At 40.8% G+C, this 17284-nt stretch overlaps 1 protein-coding gene across 1 annotated transcript; it reads right to left on the bottom strand.

Moving 5' to 3' along the window:
* Positions 1-295: 295 nt before the first annotated feature.
* LOC118485886 lies at positions 296-2600 on the bottom strand. The gene is made up of 3 exons (XM_035982397.1): positions 2505-2600; positions 1867-2072; positions 296-1106 (listed from the first exon to the last, which is right to left on the bottom strand). The coding sequence occupies exons 1-3, from the start codon at positions 2598-2600 to the stop codon at positions 761-763; spliced, it is 648 nt and encodes a 215-aa protein (XP_035838290.1). The 3' UTR covers positions 296-760.
* Between the last annotated feature and the right edge of the window lie 14684 nt (positions 2601-17284).

Below are 17284 nucleotides of genomic sequence, written 5' to 3'. Positions count from 1 at the left end.
GTACGGTCAAGACAAGTGTGAAGCAAGTTCGTGTGAAGTGAGTTCGAGTGAAACAATGTTCGTGAGGAGCAAGGTTGGTGAATAAGAAGATCCGTGTGAAACGTCGGATACCGAGGAGTTTCAAGAAGATGGAATTGATCAAAGTTCAAGATCTACAACTAAAGGATGTTCGTGATTAGGGGGTGAATGAAAGTTATAATCCCTACACATCCTAAACTACAAGGGTTTTATGGTAATTAAAGAGAAGAGCGGCGGTTACATGGCGGTTACAAAGTTCAGGGGGCAAATTGTGACAAATCAGAACTTGGTAACTACCACCCCAAGGGTGGCGAAATCCCTTGGGAGGCACCCATTCGATTTCAGCCACACACAGAGAAGGGACACGACTCTTGGACAAGAAGACACACCCCTTCATGTTTAATTACATCCACATGTTTTAGAGACGCACCCGTTCGTGAAGAGACGCGTCTATTGGATCGCACCCTTTAGAAACTATAAATAGGAATAGATTTCTCATTTGTAAATCACTCTCAACAATTCCATTGTATTGTATTCAAACTCTTAGTTTATATATTCAAGTTATTCGATTGTCTAGAGATCAAAGATCCATTTTGGGGCCAACAATACTATGTATATACTTTCTTGGATGCGCATATGGTTGGAAAAAAATAGAAAGAGAGAGTGGAGATCAGAGGAGAGAAAATCAAAGGAACACAAAACAAAAAAAAAAAAACATAGACAAATAAAACAGTGTTACATGTTACACAAGCAATAGCGACGAATCCAAATGTTTCTGCGATGACACTTGTGGCTTCATGCCAACACTGATTGTTGGTGGTTTCTTGCCATCTGGGATTGTAAGTTTCTTGAGTTCTAGACCTACACACAGTTTCTCAGCTGCTTCACGACGTTGAGCCAAGGTATATAAAAAGTAATAGATGAGACCGAGAAGCACGCTCATGAGACCCATGATACCGGCTGCAGAGAAGAGCCCGGACATTGCATAGTAACAATATAACGCACCGTTGATGTCTGTCTGGACACTATTTATAAGGCTTAACTGTGCACCCACAAAAAATAAGACTACAGCAATAAAATAGGTAATCCTGTATAAAAATAAATAATGTTAGCTAAGTTTATTATTTATTGAAGTATTTTATTTGGTTTATCATTTATCTTTAGGTTTGTATGTTAGTCACTCTACCATATTTGGTTTGAATATAATGATAGTTATTGGACTTAGGGGGTGTAAAAGAGAGCTCGAGTTCGGGTTGTTTAACTTAAGAGAGCTTGAACTTGGCTCATTTAAAAATCTATTTTAAAGCTTGAGCTTGGCTTGTGCGTTAATTTTCAAGCTTGAACCTGGCTCATTATTGTTTATTTAATAATTTTATTTTTATAATTAGTTAACTTTCTCTCTCTCTCTATATATATATAGATATATATATAATTGCAACTTTTAGATATGACATAATATATGTCAATAAATTAGTTTTTATCATAATTTTATGCATGACGATTTTACGTAAATATATATTTAATATATTAAATAAAAGACTCGTTTAAGTTCGTGAGCAGACACGAGCTTTGGTATGTAAAGCTTGGGCTTGAGCTCGTTTATGAAATGTGCCTCAATAAAAACTCGAGATCGCCCTCGAGCTTGTTCAAGCTCGGATTGATTCGGGTTTTTAGCGAGCCGCTTCCGAGTAGCTTACGAGCGGTTAACCTCATTTACACCTCTAGTCATTGACTTTTTATTGGTATGCTAGTATCCTGTAATTCAGTTCCTGAATTTATCAAACTGTAACAAAAAAAAAAAATTGAAATCTTGAGTTAGAATGTTCGTTTTATGAGATAACTACATACCATGTAATAACCATACAGACTAGGCCGATTTTGGGCATCTTAGGGAGTGGTTGGCAACACAAACAACAATCTGCAGTGGTTGAATTGACTATGGTACGCGCTAGCACAAGAGCCACGGCCCCTGCTATGGCTAGACCAACGGCTGGACTACTTGGGTAGTGACATTCAGGTACGTGACCATAGTAAACCAATCTAACTTGAGATCTCTGCCATGCATGAGTCAATAAATGCATGTTATTATAGATTAACTAATACTTACTACAACCACTACTTGCTATCGGTAACCGAAACTTAGGATAAAAAACAGTCGAAAGTTAGCGACAGGTTTTTGATGAATCTAAGATTGCGACCACATACAAAACAATTGCTAAAAACAGACGCGCAAATGTCGCAATCGGAGTTCTCAGAAACGATCACAAAATATCGAATCACAAAACTTGACACCCGAATATTGGTCGCCAAAAGCCCTCGCAAATATTCACACTCAGTTTCGCGACTAGGTTTGTGACTAATTTTTGGTCACAAAAAAGTCACAATGATCTATAGCGACCGATTTACGACCAAGATGGCAGTAGCAAATAATGTTCCACAAATTATGTTTTTCATGATTTGTTGATTGTGTTAGCTATATGGTTTACCTTAGCCTTCGTGGCTTCAGCAGCGAAACCGGCAACCACGACTACTATTCCCAGTGTCGCCTGGAGAACTGTGACCGTAACAATTTTGCGCTCCATTTCTTCCTTCCTCAAAGAGATGGTGTTATTGTTAAATGAAAATGGTAATCTGGTTTTATAGTTGGGGGGACACGATAACGAAATGGAATCTAGCCTTGGGGGTGACGGAATCATCCTTGGGGGCGTACAACTAGATAAATTAAAGCTATACTAGTTGACAGATTTTAAAAGATATAGTAACATTAGTGAATATTGAGTGAAGTTTCGTGGATTTAATCAACTAACTTGTACTATGTTTTAACAAGCCGGTCATATGTTATTGTCAAAAATATGAATTCCTTCTAAATATAAAATAAACAAAAAAACTGTTAACTAACAAATTCGTTAGTAGACACTAGAGTATATGTCTTTAAACTATTTATAAAAACAAAAAGTAAAACCAGTGAATCACAAAATTAGGGATCTAAAAAAACTCTTAGCTCGGAGCTTGCTCAAAGCTCGCTCAAATTTAGCTCGGAAAAAGCTTGCTCGATATGGCTCGGTTTGAAAGTGAGCCGAGCCGGCTCGGCTCGGTTAGAAAGTGAGTCTAGCTCGGCTCGGCTCGTAACGAGCCGGATTGGCTTGTTTTGGCTCACTTGGTAGCTCGGCTCGGCTTAGCTCAAATTATTTTATTTATAATATATTTTCTTTTTATATACATTATAATATATTTCAAAATATTTATTATTATTTATATGTATTTTGCCTTGTATTTTGATATATATGGCATATTTAAAGGTTGGTTACCATGCTAATAAACTAATATTGTATTTCGTTGAAATATAAAACTTATTTTGCGTTGTTGAACTTGATTTTGTCTTGTAATATATTAGGTTGAACTTATTATGAATATGTTTTTTTAAAGTATTAAATAATATTGTTGACAACTGAATTTTAAAAGTTGTGTCTTAATTTTTCTTTTTAAAATCGAGTCAAACCATGCTGAGCCGAGCCAGCTCGGTTTAAAATCAAGCTGAGTTCGAGCTTAGATTTTCAGCTCGGTTTCAAATTCGAGCCGAGCCGAGCCAGCTCGGTTTATGATCGAGCCAGGTCCGAGCTTACCCTAGCTCGGCTCGGCTCGGCTCATTAACAGTCTTACACAAAATCATGTAGATCCGTAAATTACTTTTAAATAATAAACAAAAAACTGTTAACTTACTAGAAAAAAAAAGTATATGTCTTTAAATTGTTTATAAAAACAAAAAGCAAAACCATTGAACCACCTGCAAATTATGTATATCCGTATTGGTTTTCTTTGAAATAGTGTATTTTTTTTAATGAGAACTGTTGATGCAACAAACACGGGACCAAGGATGGTAGCTGAATTGGTTAGGTAAAAGGGCTGAAGGGTTCAGTTTTGCCTAACGCAGGTCGCGGGGTCCCTCCACGTTTGCAAAACGTGGAAGGAGGTTCACTAGTATGTAATTGTTATTTGCTTTGAAGTTCCTTCTCCGAGGCAAGCTCGAATCCAGAAAAGAAAGCAAATAGAATGAGTGTGTGGTGAATGTGATGAAGAGTAACTTGGAAGTGATCAAGTACTCTTTGAATGACCAGAGATTAGGGAATCTCTGTGTTTCGGAATGTCCCAGGAGTGAAAATGAGTTGTCTTCTTATAGGGGAAGACATCTCCTGAAATGGCATATACAAGACTAGCGAAACCTGTTTGCAATGGAGGGTTTCCCCTTTTGGGGTTGAAGGCTTTGGACCCCTGGTTAATAGAGTGTACTTGTGCAGACCTGCTCTGAGTTTGTGGGCGTGAGTTGGTGAGGTGAGTTCTCAGATGTGACTGATTACTGTTCCTCGCTTTTCTCACTTTACAGCTTTCCATCCGATGAACCTTTCAACCTTTTAAGCTCTTGCATATTAGTCATTTTATTTAACCTTGGGCTACCCCCGTCGTCAGCCCCCCAAGTCAGAGGTTTTTGGGGTAATATGCTCAAAGACTTCTGACTTTTATGCATATGTTTTAAAGGTTTCAAGGGTTCGTTGCTTGGAGGCTTGAAAGGCTTGAGGCAGTTACTTTTTGATTTTTGAATTTTAAACGATTGACAGTTGATTTGATTGATGTGTGTCAGGCGACGGTTTTGCAGGAGCCATTTATTTACCTTTATTACCCCTGTTTTAAAATCATATTTATTTTATACTTGTAAAACTTTTTCATTTTACTCACAATCATTCCAAGTTTCTTCCTTCAGGTTAGTTTTCTCTTCCATTTTCGTTTTTACTTTCTTCAAAAATGGGTGCCCTTAAAGATTTAGCAAAGTCATTCTCTCGAATGACACAAGAGGAAGTAGACTTGTTTTGTTTGGAATATGGTATTGATAAAAAATTTAACCCAACTGCCCCTGCTTGCGATGTTCCTGTTGACAAACCAAACCCTGGTTCGATTGCCTTGTATTGTCGTCATTTTCAGTGGTCTAATCTTCGTTACCCTTTTTCGTTTTTTTGTTTTGAACTTGCTTGAGTATTATCGTGTTTCTTTTGGGCAAGTTCATCCGAAGGGGATGGCTAGGGTTTTGCATTTTGAAGTGTTGTGTCGTGCTCTTGGGTATGATCCCTCTTTGTTGCTCTTTTGGAGGTTTTTTCGTTTAGCCAAAAATGGTGACTGGTTCACCTTTGAGACATCAAAGGTTGATACTTGTCTTATTTCGTCCATGGTTACAACGCTTGGGTCCTGGAAGGATCGTTTTTTCTAGGTTTCTGAATCTATCGTTCCTTTCAAAATGGTGTGGAGGCATCCGGATGCTGTTCTTAATGATCCGGAGCCTTCTGAATCTGAGTTGAACGATGCTTTTCTTACAGCCATTCGGGGGTGCCCTTCGAGGGTTCATCCCTTTCCCGAACATTTGTTAGTGCTTTTAGGGGTTAGTAATATTTGGGGAAAAGCCGATCGGGATCCGGTGTTAATGAGAAATGGCATTGGTATGCATTTTCCCCCTTATGCCTTTTCTTATTTTACTTTGCTTATGACTTATTTTCTTTTGTTTGTTTTTACCAGTTATGTCTGCTTTGGATTTTATCAAGAGTGACGACACGTCTGATGTTGTCTTTGAGGATGCCCCGTCTGTTCCGGGTGAGAATGTTGTGGTTAGGACTTCCGAGCAAAGGTTTGAAGGCACGGGTTATGCTAGTGTTGCCAACGTTAAGGGTTTTACCATGTCTAATGCTCCCAAGTTTTCAACTCGCCGATCTTCTCGTCGTTTGTTGAAAGCTGGTCCTCAATCCACTTCTACTGAGCCAGTGGATTTGAGTGATGATATTGAAGTTTCGGAGGATCAAGTTGAAGCAGGTGTTGAGAAGGACAAGGAGTTGGTTGTTCATGGTAAGAAGGTTCGAGGCAAGAAGGTTGTCTCTACCCCTGTTCAGGAATCTTCAAGCAGGGACGTTGAAGGGTTGAACCCTGAAGGTACTTATGTGCCTGCTTGGTTAGTAAAGAATGATGACACCTTCAAGGATGCTGCTGTTTGTGAGGATGCTCTTAGTCATCTTGCTCATCCTTCTGTGCACAAAACCATTGCTGAGATGGATGATCACTTGATGTTGTCTCGCATGGTTTTAACCACCTGTAACCTTGCTGCTATGCTTCCTCAAGGGATTACTCGCTTTCGCCAAAGGATGCAGGAATATGAGGACTTCTCCAAGAAGAAGGATAAGATGAAATCCTCCCTAGCATCAATGAAGAAGGAAATAGCTGGGTTTGCAGAGAAGGAAGCAGCGTGGCGGAAGGAGGTTAGTGATTTGAAAAAGATGCATGATATTGAGATGGGTGATCTGAGGAAGAGCTTTGAGGCTAACTTGCTGAAGCTAAAGGCTGACCGAGAGGCCTTGGCTGTTCAGCAGCAGGCTTTTCGTGAAGAAAAGGAAGGGTTGAAAGCTTCGGTTGGCCAAGTTACTGCGGACAATCAGTGGTTGATTGAGCATGGTTTCCAGCAGGTTGTCACTTACCTTTTACATTCCAAGGAGTTTAACTCTGCCCTTGGTGATGTTTACACTAAGCTTTTGAACCTGGGGAAACATCAAGGCCTTACTGTTGGTTACAAGCTTTATGAGTCTGGACAACCCTTGGAGAAATCACCTATGTTTCGCCCCGAGGCTTCTGATGTCTTCAAAGCTTCTGTTGAGCAGATGGAGAGGCTAACCTACCCCTACATTCATGAAGTTTCTTCCTGCTTTGGTAAGCCTTTATCTGTTTTACAGGATTTGAAGCCTGAGGGGTTGAATGAGAAAGTGTGTGCTTTGGTTTTGGGTTCCCTGTCAAGGAAGAGGTCTTACTCTGGGGATAGTGACGATACCCTCTCAAGTTTGCCTGATGCTTCAAAAGATGCTGGTTTAGAGACCTCTGCGGTTGGTGGTGATGAGGGTGCTAAGGCGAAGAAGACTAAGAAAGCCAAGAAGTCTAAGGTTGAAGGTTCCAAGCCTTCTGCCACCTGATGTTTATTCGTAGCTTTCTTAGCAAACACTTTATGTCTGTAATGTTTTAAACAATATTAGGTTTTTAGGAACCCTTAAGGTTCCTGTGGTTGGTTAGGCCTGTATGGCCGTTTGAACACTAGTTTTATTTGCAAGTTACTAGAACTTGCTTTGACTTCCTTCTGAAGGTCTTTTATGGCCTTCCTAATTATGGTATGATGGTTGCTATGTTGTTTGTGTTATGTTTGTTTACTTATTTTGCTTGGTTTGTTTTGTGGGTTTTCAACCCTTCAAGCCTTTTTGTGCAGTTGTTAATGGGTTGGAGCCTTTAACCTTTCGAGCTTATTTTCTGTTGGCTTGAAACCTTGGTAGCTTCTGGTTTGGTTTGCATGTTTAATTGATAAGTTTGTTTATTTTTGTCAGTTATTTTTATTTTCTTGCCTTGTCTTTGTTGAGTTTACTTTGTCTTTATGTTTTTTACACTTTAAAGGGTTCCGTGCTGCAGACACTTTACCTTAGTGTTTATTAACATCAAGACGTAGTATCTATCCTTTTCCTTATTTCTTTGTAGTTTGCTTGATTTCGTAAGTCTGTTTGTTGATTATGTTTCTAAGACTTAAGGAACGATTGGTGTAGGTTGTTCAAACCTGTCTATGAGACATTATTGTTTTTTCTTAATAAATCTCATGGAGTTGTATTGATCTAGGAACTCACCCCTTATATAGGTCCATTCAACCCTTGAACCTATTGAGCGATATGGCCTGGGAGCTCATCCCCTTACATGGCCCTTGCCATGGAGTTTTTTGCTAGGTTCTCAACCTGATATTAGGATAGAAAGACAAGTTTGATAAAATGACTTCATTCATTCAAGCAGTATCTGCTTTTACAAAAGGTTTTTGTTTTGATACAAACCAAACTTTCTAAACATAGAACTTTCTCAGGGTTTTTCCGTTCCAATGCCTTGGAAGCCTTTTGCCTTCTGAGTCTGCCAGCTTATAGGATCCGCCCTTGTGTGCTTCGAGGATGGTGTATGGACCTTCCCATTTTGGGCCTAGCTTCCCTTGATTTTCTTTTTTGCTAGCTTCATTGTTTCTGAGGACTAGATCCCCTGGCTTGAATCGTTCGTTCTTGACCTTCTTGTTGTAGTAGGCTTCCATCTTTTGCTTGTATTTGGCTTCTTGTATTGCCGCTTGATCTCAGGCTTCCTCTAGGACTTGTAAGTTCAAAATGGTCTCTTGTTGGTTTACTTCGGGATCCATGTTGACAATTCGTTGGGTTACAACTCCTATTTTAGCAGGGATTACGGCCTCGGATCCAAATACCAAGCTGTAAGGTGTTTTCTTGTGACTTGTTTTTTCTGTTGTTCTAATTGCCCATAAAACGCTAGGCAATTCTTCAAGCCAATTACTTTCATGCCTCCCCAATCTTGTTTTAATGCCTTCCACTATGCTTCTGTTGGTCCTTTCAACCTGGCCGTTTGACTGCGGGTAAGCCACTGAGCTGAAGATTTGGTTGATCCTGTATTCCTTGCACCAAAGGCTGAAGGGTTTCTCGGCAAATTGTTTCCCATTATCGGTGACAATTACCCCTGGCAGCCCATAGCGGCAGATGATATTTTCCCAAACAAAGTCTATGACTTGCTTTCCTGTGATCTTGGCAAGGGGTTTAACCTCTGGCCACTTGCTGAAGTAGTCAATTGCTACCAATAGGAATTTTACTCCCCCTTTGCTTGGAGGGAATGGCCCGACAATGTCCATTCCCCATTTATGGAATGGCCATGCCGAGGTTATGGGAACCAGGTCATGTTTGGGACTTTTTGGTATTGGGGAATGGATTTGACAGGCATCACATTTCTTCAGCTGCTCAACGGTGTCACGATGCATTGATGGCCAGAAGTATCCAAGGTTCATGAGCTTTGCAACCACCGACCTAGCTCCAAAATGAGCTCCACATATTCCTTCATGCACTTCCTTAACCAAATACTTGCTTTGTTCAGGGCCCACACATCTTAGCAAGGGTGCAAGGTAACCTTTTTTATAGAGGGTTTCTCCTTGCAACACATATTGTCTTGCTTTGATCTTTACCCTTTCGGCTTCTGTTTGATCATTAGGTAGTTTATTGTCTTGAAGGAATTTTTTGATAGGAGTCATCCAATTTGGATCTTCCTCGGTGACTACATCTTGCACTTCCAATTCATCAATCGACCGGGCCTTTAACACTTCAACCAACACCTTTTTCGTGAGGTGGGCGAACGTGAGGGATGCCAATTTGCTCAAGGCATCGGCCTTTTTGTTTTGGGACCTTGGAATCTGTTTGATGTTGCATGTCTGGAAGGTGTTCATTAACTCCTTGGATTTTTCTTTGTACCTTCTCATGTTGGGCTCCTTGGCGACATAGCTGTCATTAACTTGGCTTGATACTAGTAGTGAATCAGTGAACACTTCAAGCTTTTTGACTTTCATTTCTTTGGCCAGTCGTAGGCCAACGATCAATGCTTCATATTCAGCCTTGTTATTGGTGGTCTGAAATTTAAAACGGAGAGCATATGTGAATTCTAGCCCCTCAGGGTTGATTAGGACTAAACCAGCTCCTGACCCTTCAACGCTTGAAGCCCCATCAGTGAATAATTTCCAGGCTTCAGGGTTGGAGGGTTCAGCGGTTGTGGTGTTTACTTCTTCAATTGTTTGGTTTGGGACTTCAACTAGGAAGTTTGCCAGGACTTGAGCTTTAATGGCTTTTCGTGGGACATAGGTGATGTTGTGTTCACCTAGTTCCACTGCCCATTTTGCTAGCCTTCCTGAGTTCTCAGGTTTTTCAAGCACATTCTTGACAGGTTGGTCAGTGACCACTTGTATAGGATGTGCTTGGAAGTATCTCCTAAGCCTTCTGGCTGTTTGAACCAGGGCTAGAGCGAGTTTTTTGAGGGGAGGATATTTGGTTTCAGCTAGTTTTAGAGTTTTGCTGAAAAAATAAACGGGTACCTGAGCCTTGTCTCTTTCAATAGTGAGAACTGCACTGATGGCTTCGTCGGCAACTGAAAGGTACACCGATATGAGCTCCCCAGTTTCTGGTGCTGCAATATCTGGTAGGGAAGCTAAGTGCTGCTTCATTTGATTGAAAGCTTCTTCAGCTTCATCGGTCCATCTGAAATCTTTTTTATCTGAGCAGTTCTTGAGCGTTTTGTAGAATGGTAGAGACCTTTCGGCCAGTTTTGAGGTAAAACGCTTCAAGGCTGCGAGCTTCCCGTTTAAGCTTTCAACCTCCTTCTTGGTTCTCGGTGGTTTAGCTTCAAGGACAGCTTTTACCTTGTTAGGGTTGGCTTTGATACTTTGCTTTCCAACGATGTGCCCAGGAATTTTCCTTCATCGAATCCAAACGAGCATTTTTCCGGGTTGAGCTTCATGTTGATCTTTCTAAGGTTTTTGAAAGTTTCTTGGATATCATCAAGCATTTGGTATTCCGTTTTGCTCTTAATCACCAAGTCATCGACATATGCTTCCATGTTTCTACCGATTTGGTCTTCAAAGGCTTTATCAACGAGTCGCTGATAGGTGGCACCTGCGTTTTTGAGGCCAAAAGGCATCTTTTGGTAACAAAAAATGCCTTTGTCTGTGTGGAAAGCTGTCTTTTCTTCGTCCTCCTTCTTCATGAGGATTTGGTGCTTTGTATGCATCAAGAAAACATTTAAACGGATACCCTGTGAGGGAATCAACCTTGAGATCAATTTTCGGGAGCGGGTAGCAATCTTTGGGACAAGCCTTGTTAAGATCTTTAAAATCTATACACATTCTCCAAGAGTTGTCGGGTTTTCTGACCATAACAGGATTTGCAATCCATGATTGGTACTTGACCTCTCGGAGAATGCCAGCTGATACAAGCTTTTCAACCTCTTGGCAAGCTGCCAAGCTTCTCTCGGGTGCCAGGCTTCTTTTCTTTTGAACCACCGGCTTGACATTCGGTGGTATTCTTAACTCGCGTTCAGCAATGTTTCGAGGGATCCCAGTCATATCTTCAGGAGACCAGGCAAACACATCGCTGTGATGCTTCAGCAGCTTTTCGAGGTATGAAAGAGTCTCTTGGGAAAGGTTGGGGTTGACCCTTACTCGTTGCTCAGGGTATTTAGGGTTTATGACTAACCCTTGCTTGTCTTTCTCACCATTTGAGCTTTCACCCTCGATCAGGTAAGCTTCCTGAGAGGGTTGAAGGGTTTCTATCCCTCTTTCAGTAGGGAATTTGACTGTGCCATGGCCGATAGACACTGCCATGTAGAATGCACATTGTCCAGGCCTCCCTATGATTACGTCATAGTTTGAAGGGATGTTGATAACCACAAAGGTCAGTAATCGGGTTCTTTCTTTTGATCCCTCCTTAAAACAAACGTCAAGGGTTATCTGCCCTAAAGGTTTCAAGGTTACATCGGCGATACCTTTTATGGAGGTTCCGGAGGGTTGAAGCCTTGAATGTTCCTCATCGCTTAATCGGTTGAAAAATTTCTCAAACATGATTTCAGTGGTTGCTCCCGTGTCTATGTATGCTTTACATGTTTGTAATGTGCCCACGGTGGCTTCAACCACAAGGGGACCAGGAAGTGGGTCCTTCCTTGTTGGGGGGAAGCAGACACACTGAAGCTCCCGATCTTCCAACCGCTGCTTCTTGTAAGGAACCTTTTCATCAGAATACACCATGTTTACTTCCTTCCCTTTGCCTTCAGCCATTTTGTCTCGAACCCCTTTTACCAAATGAGCGAGCTCTCCTGACTTAACAGCCTCTTCAATTCTCTTTTTCAGTTGGAAGCAATCATTGGTGTGATGTCCCTTTTCTTCATGGAACTCACAGAATTGCGTGGAGTTCTCATTTTTTCGACTCTTGGGGAGAGGCCTGGGAGGTCTAAAGTCTTGCTTGACTTCTTCCGTTGCCAGGATTTCTTGAGGGGTTTTGGTGAGGGGAGTGAAACTCATGCCTTTATCTCTGCCTGAAGGGTTTCGTCCTTCAACCCTTCGAGGGTCTGAACCCTTTGGGCGTCTGTCGTAAGAGTTAAAGTTTCCTCTTTTTCTGGCTGGGCTACTGCTTCGCCAGCCAGACCCCCTTTTCCTTTGTTCTTTGATATCCACAGCTTCCTCTCCCCGAATGTGAGCTTCGGCCCTTTCAAGGGCTTCCTCCAAGGTTTTGGGTAGAGATTTGTTGAAATCTCGTGTGAGATATTTGGAGGTTATGGCGTTCATAAAACCGGCCACTCTCATTTTCTCGTCAGCCCCTACATAGGTTAGCCCTTCTTTCTTGTACCGTTCAATGAATGCCCGAAGGCTTTCATCGTCGCGTTGTTTTATCTGGAAGATTACTGTTGCGTCCTTAACGTATCGCCTTTGTTGGGAGAAGTTTGCCAGAAAACCTCTGCTGAGATCGTCAAAGCTTCGAATGCTTTGAGCAGGTAGGTCGTTGAACCAGATTCTGGCGGATCCAACAAGAGTCTGCATGAACATTAGGAAACATTCAGCATTTGACCATTTTTCTATTCGAGCGGCACCAGTGAAGATCTGGAGATGATCTTCGGGATCTTCGGTCCCATCATACGTTCTGATGTGGGCTGGCATCTTGATCTTTGACTGAAAATCATAATCAGCTATCTGCCTTGAGAAGCAGGAAAGGTTACTTGGCTTGTAAGGTTTAGCCAAGTCTTCTTCAGGTCTTGTACCTATATTGTTGCTATTGCCATGGTTCCCCTGGGTGGCTAGCACTTGATTGATGAAGTGTTGCCATGGGAAGTTGGCCATCATCTGTGACATCATGTTAGGTATAAGATTGAAACCCTGAAGGCTTCATGGACCAACTGAGCAGTTTACCCCGAGAGGGGTGCTAGTAACAGCACTTCGTGCTAAAGGGAGCACGGACAGAGCTTGCTCCCACGTGGTAGTTAGAGAAGCGGGACAGCTGGTCACCGGGGACTGTAGGAGTTGATCAAGTGTTAACTCGTGTCCCAGAGGAGTGCCACTAGCAATTGGTTGGGAAGAGAGAATAGGATGAACAGTTGGATTTGTCATAGTGGATAGATAAGGATGAGGGTTTGAAGGGTTGCTGGGACCAGCCTCACCTCTTGTAACAAAGGGTGGTAGGGGTGGCCCAGGAGACAACGTTGGCTCAGGTTCATCGTAATCTAGACGAATCCTTACCCCCTTTTCCCTTTCTCTACTCACATGCTGGTTAAGAAGTGACCTTAACTCGAGAAAGTTATTAGCGACCCCCTCGGGGGTAAGTTCAACACGTGCCGGGGTGTCCGACACACCAACGTTGGGAGACGGAGCCCCAGATCTGGATGGGGTTGGTGTGTTGAAGGTAAGGAACTCGGGTGTACTCCCCGGAGTTGAAAACGGTGTTGTTATAGTTGTGTGAGCTAGGCCACTACCCGGGGTGGAGGTGTTAGGGATCTGGTTCACCTCTCCCGGTGATCCACTTTCTGACATGCTGGTTTTGAGTGAAGGGAGCTACACTACTAGGTCTTTTTTGAGAAGAAACAGCGGCGTAGCCCCACGGTGGGCGCCAACTTGTTGATGCAACAAACACGGGACCAAGGATGGTAGCTGAGTTGGTTAGGCAAAAGGGCTGAAGGGTTCAGTTTTGCCTAACGCAGGTCGCGGGGTCCCTCCACGTTTGCAAAACGTGGAAGGAGGTTCACTAGTATGTAATTGTTATTTGCTTTGAAGTTCCTTCTCCGAGGCAAGCTCGAATCCAGAAAAGAAAGCAAATAGAATGAGTGTGTGGTGAATGTGATGAAGAGTAACTTGGAAGTGATCAAGTACTCTTTGAATGACCAGAGATTAGGGAATCTCTGTGTTTCGGAATGTCCCAGGAGTGAAAATGAGTTGTCTTCTTATAGGGGAAGACATCTCCTGAAATGGCATATACAAGACTAGCGAAACCTGTTTGCAATGGAGGGTTTCCCCTTTTGGGGTTGAAGGCTTTGGACCCCTGGTTAATAGAGTGTACTTGTGCAGACCTGCTCTGAGTTTGTGGGCGTGAGTTGGTGAGGTGAGTTCTCAGATGTGACTGATTAGTGTTCCTCGCTTTTCTCACTTTACAGCTTTTCATCCGATGAACCTTTCAACCTTTTAAGCTCTTGCATATTAGTCATTTTATTTAACCTTGGGCTACCCCCGTCGTCAAGAACCATTACTGGAACATCTAAGGGAGTTACCAATATCATATAAGCTAATAAGATCAGTTGAACGTAGATTGGGCTTGATGTGTGATCTTAAAGGAGGGTAAAGACACAAAACAGTGATAGGTTGATTTAAATATGAGACCTATAAAAGGACTCAAAAGGTTTACCATTAGGTAACTACTCGAAGGTTGGAATAGTGTAATTTGGTAGTTGAAGGGTTGGTTCCAAGTTAGAATAGTGTTATTTGGCATCTAGAAGGGCAATCTTTATCCATTTCTGGTAAAAATAGAAATTAATATATCTAAAAACTTGGTTAGAAAAAAAACGAAAAAAGAAAAAAGATAAGAGTTGAACAGAGAGGATATAGAGAAATTGCTAGTTATTGGAATCCACTAGGGTCGTTTTATTGGCACATTTGGGATTCTTAAAAGACACCATTAATATGGGCCGTATAGGTCTATACGATCCTATTGAGTAAAAATCAATTTCTAAGGTCTGTCAAAAGTTGACAATGTCATCACGTGCAAACGCTATACGGGTCGTATAGACTTATACGACCCATATCAAGTACGATGTTGTCATTTTGTCACTCAACAGTTAAGAAAGTGACGAGGGTAATATTACGACAGGCCGGTACGAGTCTTATAGGGCTATACAACCCGTATTGATATGTTAAGAATGAAGGCAGCTTCTGCCTTTATAATTGACGACGAGAGGAGGAAGATTTTATTATATTTTGATCTCTTCTTCCTTTCTTTCTTTCGACAAACAATTTCAAACAATCCGCCATGTCTTGGTTTGACCTCAATTACTATTTTTGCGAGTCGTCCAGCAACAACACGAGCATGTTTATTCCGGAGAGCAGTATTATAGTATTTTTTTAAACTTGTTTTGTTTATGATATATTTACCACATTGTTGTTTTAGAAGGGGTTTGATGTCCCTGATTCTTACGATGGGAGACTAAATGATGATCACGCGGAGAAGGTCGTGTCCGACTTTCGTTCTTATCACAAGGAATCGTTGTTTCTAGACCTGAATGAGGTTAGCATTTATTTACTTATTTTGTATTCGGTGGTAAATTTACCTTTATCTTTTACCTGTTGTTTTTTAGTTTGTAGTGTCTCGCAAACCATTGTTGCCATACTTGAACAAGGTAAACATTTATTTACTTATTTTAATTAAGCGCTAGATTTACGGCCATCTTTTAACTGCTAGTTTTTTCCGGCTGTTGTGCCTAGCGGTGATTATGGTTACGGGTGTCCGGGGTATCAAAACGGTTACGGTGCTTCGTTTGGACAAGAAAACTATGGCAATAACTTTTTCATTAGTGAGCCTTCTTACACCCAAGAGTCATTGGTTGACAAGCAACCCGCTTCCCGGAAGTTTCGTACCAAACTGATCAGGTATCAAAGATATATAGCTTGTTAAAAATATTACTATAAAAGTTATATATTTTTTAAAATGTATTATAAATGTTATATATTTTTGTTAAAAAATATTGTAAATGTTATGTATATTTTCCGTTTATGATGTTTAGGATTTTATATCCCGCAATGAGTTAGAACTTTGGGTAAACAAAGGGATTTTGACAACAGATACATTTTTGTTAATAAACAGTATGTGGCTCCATTACTGCCATAGCGGCTAACATGAAAGTAAGGCCATGTTTAGGAAAACTGACATCAAAAAACGCAGATGCCCTTTTATGGTGACAGGTCATCTTGATCAAAGTTGTCGCGCTTGGTGGATAGATTACCTTTACAAGAATTATACCACTAAACATAACCACGACCCTTTTGAACATCTAGATAGAGGGTTACGCGTAAGCTAGGATACTCACTCGTAATGAGTTTAGATTGGTGCAAGAGTTGATGAATCAAGACATAGAGCCCCATACAATATGGAAAGCTATACATGAGCGAAATCCTGAAAACAATTGTGTTTCGAATGACATACACAACGCTCGCCAAAAGACTAGGGCCTCAAAGGTCAATAAAAAACGTCTCCCATGCAGAGACTAAACAAATCCTTCAAGAGAAAAATATGACCTATTACATACAGAAGGATCCACCAATGCCGTTGAGAATATATTTTTTTGGTAAGAAAAATCCTTTGGAATGTGGCAGGCATTCCCGCATGTGCTTGTAATCGAAGCGATCTACATAACTAACATGTACAATCTTCCATTTTTGCAAGTTATGGGTATGCGTCGATAAACCACACATTTTGTGTTGCGCATGCATTTCTTTCCAACAAGCAGAAAGTGACGTACGTCTAGGTCCTAGAAAGGATCAGGTCTATGCGAAAACGATACAAACTAAATAGAAAGCCTAGTTCTAGTGGGAAACGCGATTGAAAGCACGGTCCTTAGTTTTGTCCTTCATGACTGTGTACCTACTCGGTAATCGCTGAATGTTGCAAAGCATAAAAATTGATCGGTTTGTGAACTTTCACAACATACTGAAAAATCAATGTGATTGTGTTTTCATTGTTAAAAGATTTAATTTTTTTTATTTCTTTATTTTGTTTAACCATTGGACATCCCCTGCGTATACGAAAGTATCGAACAGGATGTTAGTGCCCGAACGTTTCTGCTTTATTTTACTTAGTGTTTCGTTATGTTTAAATATTTGACTTTCTCTACGTATTGAAAGATCGACCTGATTGTTAATGTTTAAACATTATGTGTTATTTTTACACAAATCACAGTTGATGAAAGTTTAAAGGCATTACTTGAGTTAGTGTATTACACAATGAGGGGATATGTTGAGATCGTGGGGACCATAAGAACTTAGTAGCAAATTAAATGTACCTTAGCGTATCAGTAAGGATTACAAAAGTTTTTAGATTGAGTTTATATGGACAACAATACCGACAATCCATGTGAAATGTTTAAACTAAATGTTTCATAAAGATCAATGGTGCAAATGATATGTCTCAATAAAACTAAGATGATCCTCTACACATTTTTTCACAAAACCATTGACTATAAATATTTCATTTGAGTATGTTTACATTTTTGCATTTTATATTCAAAATCCATAAAGGTTTTCTTTCAAAATCTTCCATTAAAACCTAATAATGTTGACTGTGAGCCGGACAAACTAGACTGTTGAGAAATTGTTTGTGTGTAGATA

The sequence above is a fragment of the Helianthus annuus genome, chromosome 13 (assembly GCF_002127325.2).
Source record: "Helianthus annuus cultivar XRQ/B chromosome 13, HanXRQr2.0-SUNRISE, whole genome shotgun sequence".
Lineage (NCBI taxonomy): Eukaryota > Viridiplantae > Streptophyta > Magnoliopsida > Asterales > Asteraceae > Helianthus > Helianthus annuus.
Note: the sequence above shows the minus strand (reverse complement) of the source record. Positions and strands in the feature narration are given on the sequence as shown.